Here is a 12,765-nt window from a genome sequence, read left to right as displayed (position 1 = left end):
TAAGGACCTTAGCATCAGATTTACCTGGGTTATGGTACTTTTACCACTTACCCATTGCCAAATTCATATAACAATAATTACTTAAATTGATTATTGTGAAGATGAAATTCAATGAGATAATTTATGCAAATTTTTTGGTACATAGGAGGCACCTAAAATATGAGAGTGCCTATCTCTCCTGCCTCTGAATTCGTGGTCTTTATTTTGTGAGTTTCAGTGTAGTACAGATGTAAGAGAGCTTTAGAATCAGTGAGGCCTAGATCCAAACTTCAACTGGACTTTCTACCAGCTGTGTGACCTTGGGGGAATGTCCTAGTCTCTCTGAACCTCCCTTTCTTCTTCCATAAAAAGGAAATAACAGTCCTACTTTGCAGAAATGCTGTGAGGTTTGCAAATAATATATGCCAAGTACATGGCACATGGTAGGTGTGAAGTAAACGGTGTTTTGCTTATCCTTAAATAAAAGGGCTTTTGTTCTATGAAATAAGGCTAACGATTGGGTTTTATGCAAATGACTCATTGCATGATTATCTGTGATTTCAAGCACCTAGAAATTTACCTGGGTGTCATTTTACGGTTGTCTCATCTGATCATTTTTAAGCCACATTTGAGGGCTTGCAGGAATGTTTAGAGCTGTTATGAAGCCAGTGTAAACAAAGGTACCTATCAGCTATAGTGGCCATTGTCCCATCCACAGGAGCACCCATGGCATAACTGCAGCCAACTTTACCCTGAAGTCTTGGAAAGGTTACATAACTCAGACAGATGTAGTAAGCATGAGATTACCAGCCAAGAGGAAGAGGTCAGGGCTGTGGGCAATATATTTGACAGGCTCATACACTGCAAGCCTTGTTCCGGGTCCCTTACAAAGCACCTCTTTAGGATGAAAACAAGATGTTCTTTGTAAATAAAAGTTCATGCATTTGAGTAATGAAGTCTTTTTCCAGTGCTGTAGTGAACGATATTCTTCTCCCAAGCCCTCTGGGTGAGAACTATCGGGAGGAAGAGGGGTGGCCTGCAAATCTCTAGAGAAGATATCTGCACAAAGAGTGCAATGGTCCATCTCTAGAAACCGTGAAACCTTGCTCGAGCAAGTGGGACCCTGCCTCTCTGCCTTTTGATATCTCTACCTCTGGCTCTTGCCCTGGAATCCCTTTTCCACCCACTTTCCGGCAAACTCGTGGGGCCACAGAAAAGATCTATATAAATATAGATAAGACATCCGGCACCTTGGCTAAATAAACAAGAGCTGTGAGGAAGCAATCACAAAAGCTGAATATTCATCTGGAGGCTTTGGAGAGACTCCAAACCGGGAAGGGAGGGGAGGCCGCAAGGAAAGGCCGGACCTCAGTGTCTGAAAAGCCAACTTGGAGGGGGAGGGCCTGGACATGCAAGGTAAAAAGGGAGTGGTGAGAATGAATGTGGGGAAAAAAGCCAGAACAGTGCCGTCCTCAGTCCTGGCCGCCGCTGGGAGGGGAGCAGAGCGGAGGTGGCCGGCGGCCCACGGGGCTCTCCGCAACTGTCTGCCTTTTGATGCTCGGCTTTAAGCTCCATCTATCTGTAGGTTCTTGGGCCAGAGCCTCTGGGGGGAGAGAGAGACCAAGCGAGAGAGGGAGAGGGAGGGGAGGGAGAGGAAGAGAAAGAAGGAAAGAGGGAGAGACTGGGACTCTCCCTTACTCTCTCACTCTCCCTTTTTTTTTTTACTAAGTTGCTGGTTGGGCTGCCACATTTGGATACTGCAGACAGAGGGAAGGTAAAATAAGCCAGGCACCGCTGCGCCGCGGGGGGGACCCACGAAGACCGACGGTTCGCAGCCCGGAAGAGCGCTGTTGGCTGTCCGCGGAGACATGGCTCTGAGCTCAGCCTGGCGCTCCGTCCTGCCTCTGTGGCTCCTCTGGGGCGCTGCCTGCGCCAGCGCGGCGTCCGGGGACGACAACGCTTTTCCTTTTGACATTGAAGGGAGCTCAGCGGTTGTCAGGCAAGACCCGCCTGAGACGAGCGAGCCCCGCGTGGCCCCGGGACGCCTGCCGCCGGCTGCCGAGGTACCGTGCCCCCGCCACCGCCACCCTGCCGGGCACCTGCGCCCCCGGGCGTGCCCCAGTCTTCCCTCTACCGCCTCTTTCCCTCCTCACTGCCTTGAGAGTTTCACCTGGGCTAGATCAGTTCAGAAACTTGAAATAAAGTTTCTCACTTTGCAAGTTGGATTCGGTTGTTGAGAGTTGGAAGTTGGAGGCTTTGGGGCATATCTGTTAAAACTGGCAGAAGCAAGCGAATGTGTCAGTGCTCTGAGTAGGTCTGCTAGACTCTCACCTGGGACTGCAGCAGCCTTTCAGTGACTTTCTGCCACTTGTGTGTCCCAGTAATCATTCTGTCAAACCACAACACTTAATGTGTGTGCCCTGTCACTGGTTTCCTGCTCCGCTGTGCTGTTACGACAGTGGGAACAATATTGCAGGACCTAACCTTTTGTCTCAGATTAAACCAAAGGTCCTCTGCAGCAGAGGAAGATGAGGGAGTGAGGGTGATTGGACGTGAAAGAAGCTGTTAGGAAACTGCAGAGCAGATATCCTAAATAGGAATGAACCATTATATTCCAGAAGCAAGAAATTCCTCTTAAAATCAAGCCCTGTCCCCAAAGTAAAGGTGATCAGGATATGCTTTTGATACTATGTTTATTAATATTCGAAGAGCTACTGTTTGAATGCCTTACAATAGCTTTCAAGTTGAAATCATAACGAAAATGTAGAAATTTGGTGGAGGATGAATCCACTATAAAGGATTTAAGAGTCCCCTGAGCAGAGACAAACAACAGCATGTCCAGTACGTGAGAGATACTAAGTAGGAGGGAAATGAAGTCACCTAAGTTATTGAGAAAGGAAAGAGCAATTGACCTAACCACACACACACACACACACACACACCTTATAGCTATGGGTACAGCAACCATACAACTAAAACAGTTCTGTGGATTGACACCGTTTCTAACACCACTAAAGTCTGAATTATTGTTATTAATTCTATTAATTGTTAGTATAACTGCAGTTATTAATTCTTGATAATCAAAAATAAGGTGCATGAAGTTAGTCCTTCTTCAGAGTGAGACCTACCCACACTCTAAAAAAGGGGGGAGGAAGGCGAGGGCCAGAGAATACCAAGTCCTCGTTATGGTGTAAAATGTAGCCTCCACGAGAGGAGGGAGCATGGATTCTGGTCAACCTCATACTCAGAGACTGGGGGAGAAGCCAGACCAGGACTGACTCCATGCAACGGGAAGGCATCGCTTCTATACAGGCTTGGAATTAACCCCAGGGAAGCATTATCTTCACCTGTTGCTTTGAGCATGGAAAGTTGCTGAATGAAATGCCTGACTTAACAGTAAGATCGACAGACAAAATACAGGAGGCTCAATTAAATTTGAATTTCAGATAAATAATGAATAAATTTTTATCATGTCCCAAATATTGCATAGGATGTATTTATATATCCTATGTATAAATAAAAATTTTTCTTCCTTCATTTGAAATTCAGATTGATCTGGGCATCCTATATTTTTATCTGTTAAATCTAAAGAGACAGGCACATACAACTGGTTTTTTTGTAACTCTCATCCCAAAAAATATTTAAAAATAATTATTTGTGTTTTAGGGAACCTTAAAATAAATCTTGAGAGCCTGAGCAATTTCTTATATACTCATGCACTTAGTGAAATAATAGAAAGGTGGCACCGCAAAGTGTTTTAGATTGCAGGCTTTTAGTCTGATGATCCCAAGTTTAAATTTCAAGCTCCTGACCTTGAGCAAGTTACAGATGCCCAAACTGCAGCTAAAGAAACTTAGGTTTAGAAAAGTTATTGATGTCCTTCATACCTCGTAGAGTTACTGTGATGAAATTAAAGTGTTTAGCATAGTGCCTGACATAGTATAAATGCTTTATATGTGCTAAGAGTTGGTGTTATTATTATTAAAATATGTAGATGATTATATTAAAAGAAACCTTTATTTGGAAATATTTCTCAGAACCTTATTTTTATGGTATTATTTTATTTAATATTGTTATCTCTCTATTTGTGTATGTCTTTCCAACCAGAAAAAAATGTAGAGTGAGTTAAATTTGTGATACTGTCAGAGACTAATAGTTTCAGAATACCAGTTGAAGCCTTTGGTTTTGGGAAACAGAAGATATTAGTCATTCCAGGAAGGTCAAAGTATATGGTGTAGAAAGGGTGGGATTGAGGTAATTATGTTCCCACTGCATAGTTTCACATAATGTCTCCAGTTAGCCTGCGGTCCCATGGCAATCTCCCCCTCCACCATCGGGTTTCCCATGCTCTTTATAGCCAGTAAGCAGACCTTAAACCAAATACATTCCGGAGATTTAATAACATGGTACAAACACTTTACTGGATTGGTTCAGAAGAATGTATTTATGTGTATATAGCGAGAAAGGGAACACAGACACATTATTCGTGGGAGAGGTTCAGTAAGTGGATGGGAGGCTATTCTAAAAATACATTCACTTTATTTGTATTGGATTTATATGAATGGTTATTCTGCAATTCTCCTTCAAAGGGAAGAAAGAAAAATACTAAGACAAGCATGGAGCAGTGGGAGGTGCTTGGCTGAAGGCCTTCCTAAGGTTCTCCCAAGTTCCTCCATAGTTCTCTGAGAATTAGAGGAGGCAAGGGCTCTGTGGGCAGGGCAAAGTGGGCGGCAGTGGAGGGGGCAACAGAACAGTGCTATTACTGGCTTTGATAGATAGATAAGAAAATAGGAAAATAATTGACTATATTGACCAAACTCCCCTCAGAGAGGCAAATAGGAATTTATTTCCTAGTAGCCTGACTGGGTTTTGCTGTTGTTGTCACTATTGTGTCAACTTCTCTCCAAGAAAATCAGTGCCCCATGGGCCATGTGTGTACCCTGTGCTAGACAAAGCTGCTTGCTACAAAGAAGCACCAGGAATTAGACTAATTCAACGGGACATTTCTTCTCGACTCTTCCTTGTGCATATGTGACCCCGTGCCCCAACACATTGTTAGGGCATTAAGCAAAATTGTGCAACATTTATTAAAAGATATTTTAGATTTCTTTCACTATCTGCTTTCCTTTTTCTTATCTTGGTCACTTACTTTGAGAAAGGTCCCATGGGACCACACTAAGATCTCCAGTCACTAGCCTGGTCCATCCCTCTGTACTGCCGTTCCAATAATTTGGTTACTTGCATGTAGTCATTATATCATTCACTTAATTATTCATTCAACAAGCAGCTTTGGAGCCTTACTATGTACTGAGCAGTAAAACAGGCAGCAGGAGGGACAGAAAGAAGGTAAAGTCTCATCCTTATCCTCAGGGGCAAGCAATTGAAGAGAGAAAGAACATACAGAACCACTGCAGAAAGCAAAATGAATTAATGTTCTGCAAGAGTAGCTACAAGCTAAGTGTCACAGAGGTAACATGTAAAAAGTATTACTACTATGCTAGACCAGTAGAGCACAATAATCTACTTGCTAAACACCAAAGAAGGTTTTAAAAAACTTATTACAGAAGGACTGCATTATAGTAGTGGTAGTAATAGTGACGATAGTATGGCTCATAGCTGACACTCATAGAGTATTTACTGTGTGCCAGCCACTGATCTAAACACTTTCCATGACTTACTTCCTTTAACCTTCGTGATAAATTGGTGCGACTGGCAAAATTATGATTTCATTTTATAAACATGGAGACTGAGGCACAGAGTGTTTACCCAGCCCCCCAACCTGGCAAGTGGCACAGCAAAGAAGGAGTTTATAAAAGCAGTTCAACTGTGCAGGAATATCTAGGAAGAGGTGATTAGGTAAATAGAAGTATCTGTAGGCATAATTTTAGTCAAAGTTTTGGGAATTTCCTAAAATGAAGAAATATAAAATACCATTTAAAGACCATTTAGGCAGTGCTTCTTAGATGAGTAGCAAAAGTTGCAAAGAATTGAGATAACTTCCCTTCCCTGTCTAGTCTAATAACTACCTTCTAAAATAGTCATGGAAGAAAGAAAAAAAAGAATACTTGTTGATTTCTACTATGTCCTATGAAGCAATAGTGAAAATTATACCCATTCTACAGATGAGTAAATTGATGTTTAGAGATGATAAGTATGTTACCCAAATTTTCAAATTCTATTCTCTTTTCCCAGTATACTAGTGAGTCTCCCTGATAGAAAGCTCTTTTTTTTTTTAACTATAGAGTCTTCTTGTATCCTATTTTCCTTTATAATCATATTCTAGTATGTGTCCTCCAATTATGCTACAGTCTATATTAGAAGCTCTTGATTTAGATTAATAGGTAGGGAATTCAAAACAGCCACATAAGGACTATGTGGTCTATCTTACAGAATTTACTACAAAATTGCTAGAAAATAAACAATTCTATCCCCTATAGTTCCAGAGTTCTCTGATTTAACCAGAAGATTTTTCTTTTAATGTGATAAAATATATATACATAAATTTTACCATTTGAACGATTTTTAAGTATAAAGTTCAGTGGCATTAGGTGCACTCACATTGTTACACAACCATCACCACCATCCATCTCCAGAACTTTTTCATCTTCCCAAACTGCAGCCCATTAAACAATAACTGCCTATTAACCCCGCCCCTAAGCGCCTGCTACAACCACCATTCTACTTTCTGTCTCTCTGAATTTAACTACTCTACTCACAGAAGTGGAACCATACAACATTTATCCTTTTGTGCCTGGCTTATTTCACTTAGCATAATATCTTCAAGGTTCACCCATGTTGTAGTACGTGTCAGAATTTCATTTCTTTTTAAGACTAATATTCTGTTTATAAACACAGCACATTTTATCCATTCCTCTGTCATGGACATTTCTGTCGTTTCTACCTTTTGGCTATTGTGAATAACGCTGCTGTGAACACTGGTGTACAAGTATCTGTGCGAGTCTCTGCTTTCAGTACTTTTGAGTATGTATCCAGAAGTGGGATTGCTCGATCACATGGTACAGAGGAAGTCCTAAAACTCAAATTCTTACAGGGGCCAGGTCAAAAACAACTGGGTGAATCCAGCTCAGTGAAAGTGGGGAGAGGAATGGATGCCTCTTCCAGAGGGGCAGCCACCTCTTGGCGTTGCCAAGTCTTCTGGTTTTGGTTGGTCTTGGGGTTTTTTTGTTTTTCCCAAGAGAAGACAGAGTCTGGATTCATAAGTGAAATTGCTGACTCAAATATTTTAATGCCTTGTAGGCTAAGTACATCCGAGGGCCAGATTGAGCCCGAGGACTGTTTATTTGCAGTCTCTGCCTTACAGTATTTGAAATTCACCTTTCATCACAGGCAGAACATAGGCTTACAACCAGACAGATATGGTGTCCAGCTCTCTGACTTTCCAGCCAATTGACTTTGGACAAATTATATAGATCATCTTGTAGAGGCTCAGTTCCTCTGATTGCAAAATGAATTTAAATATATTTGCCTTGCGTGATTGTTGTGAAATTTAAATGAAATGATATATATAAACTGCCTAACACAAAGTTTGCCCTCATTCCTCTCGTTCTGTCCCTCCTTCTGCTACCTCTTTCTTCCACTGTTTCTATCTACTGCAGGTAAAGCTTTATTGTATCTTGTTACAGTGTTTTGTTATCTAAATCTTTACTTAATCTGTAAATTTGATTATTTTCAACTTTTGTTTACAAATTTGCTTGTTATCCAACATTGGAGAAGAAGAAGGCTGCAGTTTAGTTTTTATGATCATTGTGTCTTTAATAGTTCTTTAAACAGTTTTTCCCCAGCAGTAGGGATGCTCTGACCAGTTGAGAGAAATGAATGGGTTTTTCTAAATCCCTGGAAAAGCTAAACAAAAATCCCAACGTCTTTGCTATGATATGACAAGGACAGTAACCTACTTTTTTTCTTCATAATTAAATTCTCAAATCTGACTTGTCACAATTTCTTGAATAAAAATGCCAAAAAACAATCCCCTACTTTAGGGTTTTTTCTGGCTCATAGTAACCATATAAAAGTAATTAAATGTAATGATGGCCAGACATAATTTTGAGACCTTTGATTGGCTAGAAACTATTAAAAATCAGATTGCCAGTGCATGCTTTGAGTTTCAAAACTTAGCATTTCCAAACAATCATTTATTTTCTAAAATAAGTAAATCTGTTAGTTCATTGAGATAGAGTAACCATATAGAAGAATATTTAAATATCTACTCATATTTGCAAAAGAGTAGCATTCTTTTTCCAACTGTTTTCCTTTTTCGCTCCTGGTGTGGTAAAGTTAAGTTCTGGGAAATGGTTTACTAAAGGGCAGTTTAACCACAGATGTTTGTAATTCCAACTTAAGTTTCCCATCAAAGTCTTAATGAAATTCAGCTGCCAGCAGTTCAGCTCTGAATCTGAGTCTTTTTATCATGAGAACTTGGGGGAAACAACATTCCGAGGCTTGAATGGTAGTGGGAAAATTTCCATATTCAAGCCCAAATCCTGTGCATAAAGAAAAAAAATACACGAAAAAAAACATATTCTGTTAAAAGCGGGAGGAGGAATGGGTGGATACAATTTGAGTAATATGCAAAATGACCTTCTTTTCACTCACAGGACTTAGTTTTTATGTTGTGTTTTGATGGAGGCTAGAGAGCTATGTTTACCTAAATGGAATGAAGTATATACATTTTTGACTTCATGAGAACTGGTGAGTTGAAGAAATCCCATAACATTAACAGCTGCGTTAGCACAAGTCTTTTGCAGACTAGACCAGTAATCCATGCTGTACACTCCAACTAAAAAGACCCTTGAGCATGGTACAGGCTTTGTGTATTAACATTTATTTTGAAATTATGCCCTCCATTAGCTAGAGTGGCATGACTGCTTTAAAGGAAATCACGGACTCTAAGGGTCAAAGATGTCTTCACTAAACCTTGTCTCACAGACATGACTGTTACATGGAATACTGTTGTCTGTGTAAGAAGTGAATTGCAACGTGGCATACTGAACTATATAGCCAAGGGTCCGTCCAAAGGTATGCATAATATAGACACCAGCAGAAGGCAAAAGAAATGTCTGCTGAGCCTAAGCCCTGAGATGCTAGAGCTGTAGAACCCTCTAGAATCATAGCAGAGAGCCATAGCACAAATTCAGGGTCTCAGGTTTAAAATCTTGGCAAGCCTTTTCTTCCCCAGCAGAGTTAGTCCAGGGTGCCTTTCAAGCTTCATGTCCACATGTGTATCTTTTCCTTTGATGAATAGTGACACAATTTGACAAACTAAATGTGCTGGAAGCATTACCTCTTTTCCTGCTGATCTGTGGTCATTCCTGGGAGCAGCAGGGTGGTTCTGCCAATCCCCAGGTCACAGGTGAAGTGCTAGATGCCTGCTATTTGGAGATTAAACAGTCTGTCTGGAGATGGGTTGCTGTTTCATTGTAGTTCATGAATAATCGCCTCATTCTATGTTGTTCCCTTGAAATTGTTGTCTGTCATTGTTAGTGGCAACAGATACTCTGAAATTCCATTCATAAGAGACAAGCCCTGAAGCCTCCACTGCAGCATTCGGCATAAAGGAGACCTGTTTGAATGTAGTCAGTGGGTGGTTATTATTGGATGCATAACTCTATTATACTTTGCAGTGTGAACCGTAAAATCAAAGGAATCATAGATGTTAGATCTAGAAAGGAAGTTTAGAGATTTATCCCTCTCATTTTGTAGGTGAGGAACCTAAATTGGGGAGAGAAGGGAGGACACAAAGCTTATTAGTAGCAGAATAAGGAACTATTTCTTCTGACTTTTAGCCTTATGTTCTTTTCAATTGTTTCCATTGGCTTAACCATCCTTATTTTTATATATTTTTTTAATTTCAGAATATTATAGGGGTACAGACGTTTTGGTTACATGAGTTGCTTTTGTACAGTTTGAGTCAAAGTTATAAGTGTGCCATGAGTGGATTAATAAAGTGTGGTATATGTATATCATCCTTGGCTTTAGAGCTAGAGATTACTCCATGAACATATCTAGATATCTTTTAGAGGAAAATTGTTTATTTCTACTACATTTTTACTCACTTACTTTTATTATTTCTATTTGTCCTTAAGTTGAATTATCAGTAGGAGATTCTCCTGGAATTGAGCAGAGCTGGGAGTCTGTAACTGACTATTTTGGTTCTTGGTTCCATCACTACCAACTAGATTGCCCTTGCCAGGTAAAGGAACCTGGTCAATCCCTTCACCTCCAGGGCCTCAGTTTTTTCAGCTAAAAAAATTAAAAATGGTTATTTCTAGCAACAAAATTCTTTAATTGTCTAACAAATAGATTAAAATGTTGCCATTTAAAGGGAATGTGGCATAAGGCACTGAATCACACAGTCATAGCTGTTGTCCTAGTTAGAACACCCAGATGTAAGAGTCCAGAGCCCGAGGGTCCTGACATGGTGGGGGGAGGGGCAGACATTTTAATGGAATACTTTTCCCTGTTCCTAACAACTCCAGATGTGGGGCTAGGGATGGCCTGAAGGACAGGGTACCAACCCAGCCACAGACATGAGCCTCTCAAGGAGTCTTTCCAGACAGCATTAACAACATGCACCTGAGTGTGTCCCAAGTGTGTCTTGGTGTGGTCAATAAATGTCAAGGGCCTCCCATGCCAGGGTTCCTGGGGGCTACCACTTACTCCATCCATACCCTTCAGAATGAGCCTAAACATGAGGCTCCGCTACAGAGAGACAGCAAAGTATGCAATGGAAGAGAACAGAGGCTGGAGAACTACTGAGTAGACACTCGTATCAATATGTACAGTTAAGTGCCAAGTGGCAGAGGGTCCAGAGAGAAGAATGTGTTTTCATTCAGTGGGAAAGGAAGGAAAAGCCAGTGACAGATTATTAATTCATTGTAACCATTAACTGAAATCACATTATATTATATACCACACAGCTGTCCATTGAGTTTTAATGATAATGTAAAGAAGAAGCCTGCTCTAGATTGGGCAGAACATGACATTTGCAAGCAAATATGTTCGCAGAACTTTCTGGAAGTCAGAATTGTTGGTGTGTGAGGGAACCTGCCCTGGTGTATGAATGCCCTGATGGTTGCTGGCTATGGGGATGAGGGGTCTAAAACATTGCTACTCAAAGTGTGGTCTGAAGATGGCAGCATTAGTGTCACCCTTAAGGCCCACGCCAACATCAGAACCTCCATTTTGCCATACCCCCAGGCTGTTCACATGCACATCAAAATAGGAGAAATGCTGGGCTGTAAAGTGCAGCAGGGCTTGAATCTTGAATGGATTTAGGGAAATTGTGAATCTAGAAAAGGGAAGTTTTGTCGACATAATTACAGGGGAGGAGGGAAACCAAAAACACATACCCAAATATTGGCTGAGTGAGGCTAGTGGGGGGCTCACAGGCTCACCCATGTACTAGACCCTATCCCCAAAAAGGTGTACTTTAGAATTAAAAAACACAATCCTCAAAGCAAACTGCTGCTTCTAGGCATTCTGGAGGGGCCGAGAAGGTAAAGTCACTTCCTGAAGCCATGGCCCATACATAGTGGGTGCTCAGAAAGTATTTTTTGAGAAAAGGCATGAAATGATATGGAAGGTTTTCTACTCCCATCCAACCCTTCTCAGCAGCCACAGCCCAGATGACAAAACACTGGAGACTCTGTGTCCTTCAGGGAAGGGGAGGGGGGGCAGCGGAAGAATTTGCTTGTGGAATCTGCTCGAAAATAGGGTGTTGCTCACACTTTTCAGGAAATAGTGAGATTGCAATGTTTTTCTTGGTTAACAAGAGAGTCATTCTGATTCCGGCTGTCTCTCCAGGGAACGAGGAGTGTAGTCTGTGTCCTAGACTAAAAAGGTAATATTAAGAGAGAGGGAAGACATAGTTCCCCCAAATGAAAATTGCCAAGGCTATTCCTCAAGCTGGTTCTTTTCTAGAGGGATTGAGATCTGCAGGAAAGTGCTTTTGAGTCAAAGTCTATGTCTCCTTTTGTATCAGAGCAGGCATCCCCATGCTCCCAGCAGACTCCAGATGCCCTGAATGCAGCCTCAGCCCTGAGAGACTTGTAGTTTATAACAGCCTTAAAGGTAACAGTTGTGCTTGAACCCATTCAAGACAGCTAACTGGCTGATTTCTAAGATTCTTTACCTTTAATTACTAAGCACTTGATTAGCATTTGCTGTGTCCTAGGTACTGTTCTAAGCCCTTATTTGTATTATTAATTCATTTCTTCCTCACAACAAACTTATGAGGAAGGCATTAATATTAGCCTTATTTTACAGATGAGGAAACTGAGTCATTTAGCAGTTGAGTAACTTACTCAAGGTCATAGCTAGGAAATCTAGCTCCAAGCTCTTAACCTTTGCATTGTAATGACTCTCTAACATCTGTCTCTAAATCTCAGAGTGTCTTAGCAATATCTCAGCCAACGTAGGTCTCCCATACTATCTGGAAATACCACAGTGGTCCTTGCAGCTGACAAGTAGCTGACAAGTCTATAAAGAACATTTAAATTCATGGTATGTTTAGGCTTTGACTTTTTTTCAAGTTAGAGAGTTATAGAGAGAACTAACTCGATCATCTCCATAACAATGGGAAGTTCTTCCCGTAAATCTGAGAGGAATGAAAGTTTACATAATTTCTGAATGTGGGTATATTCGTGTGTCTCCAGCTATGCTGAGCATGAGCATCAGTGGAGTCCTGAGTCTACTTTGTGACTCTAGAATTTAAAAGAGCTTAAAAATGATAAGGAAAGAGCTTGACCTGTAGTTAAAACAGGATCT

The 12,765-nt window shown here is 41.0% G+C and overlaps 1 protein-coding gene across 2 annotated transcripts in view; it reads left to right on the top strand.

Moving 5' to 3' along the window:
- Positions 1-1,768: 1,768 nt before the first annotated feature.
- LAMA4 (laminin subunit alpha 4) overlaps positions 1,769-12,765 on the top strand; it is a 133,744-nt gene continuing 122,747 nt past the window's right edge. The window contains exon 1 of one of the 2 annotated variants that reach the window (XM_069489006.1): positions 1,769-2,042. In XM_069489006.1, the coding sequence (XP_069345107.1) occupies positions 1,848-2,042 (195 nt within the window). In that variant the 5' untranslated portion in view covers positions 1,769-1,847. The remainder of the gene's footprint in view (positions 2,043-12,765) is intronic. The other variant, XM_069489005.1, reaches the window with a different exon arrangement.

This window comes from Eulemur rufifrons, chromosome 15 (assembly GCF_041146395.1).
Source record: "Eulemur rufifrons isolate Redbay chromosome 15, OSU_ERuf_1, whole genome shotgun sequence".
NCBI classification, from domain to species: Eukaryota; Metazoa; Chordata; class Mammalia; order Primates; family Lemuridae; genus Eulemur; species Eulemur rufifrons.
The sequence above is the reverse complement of the archived record's forward strand: the minus strand, read 5'-3'. Positions and strand labels throughout refer to the sequence as shown.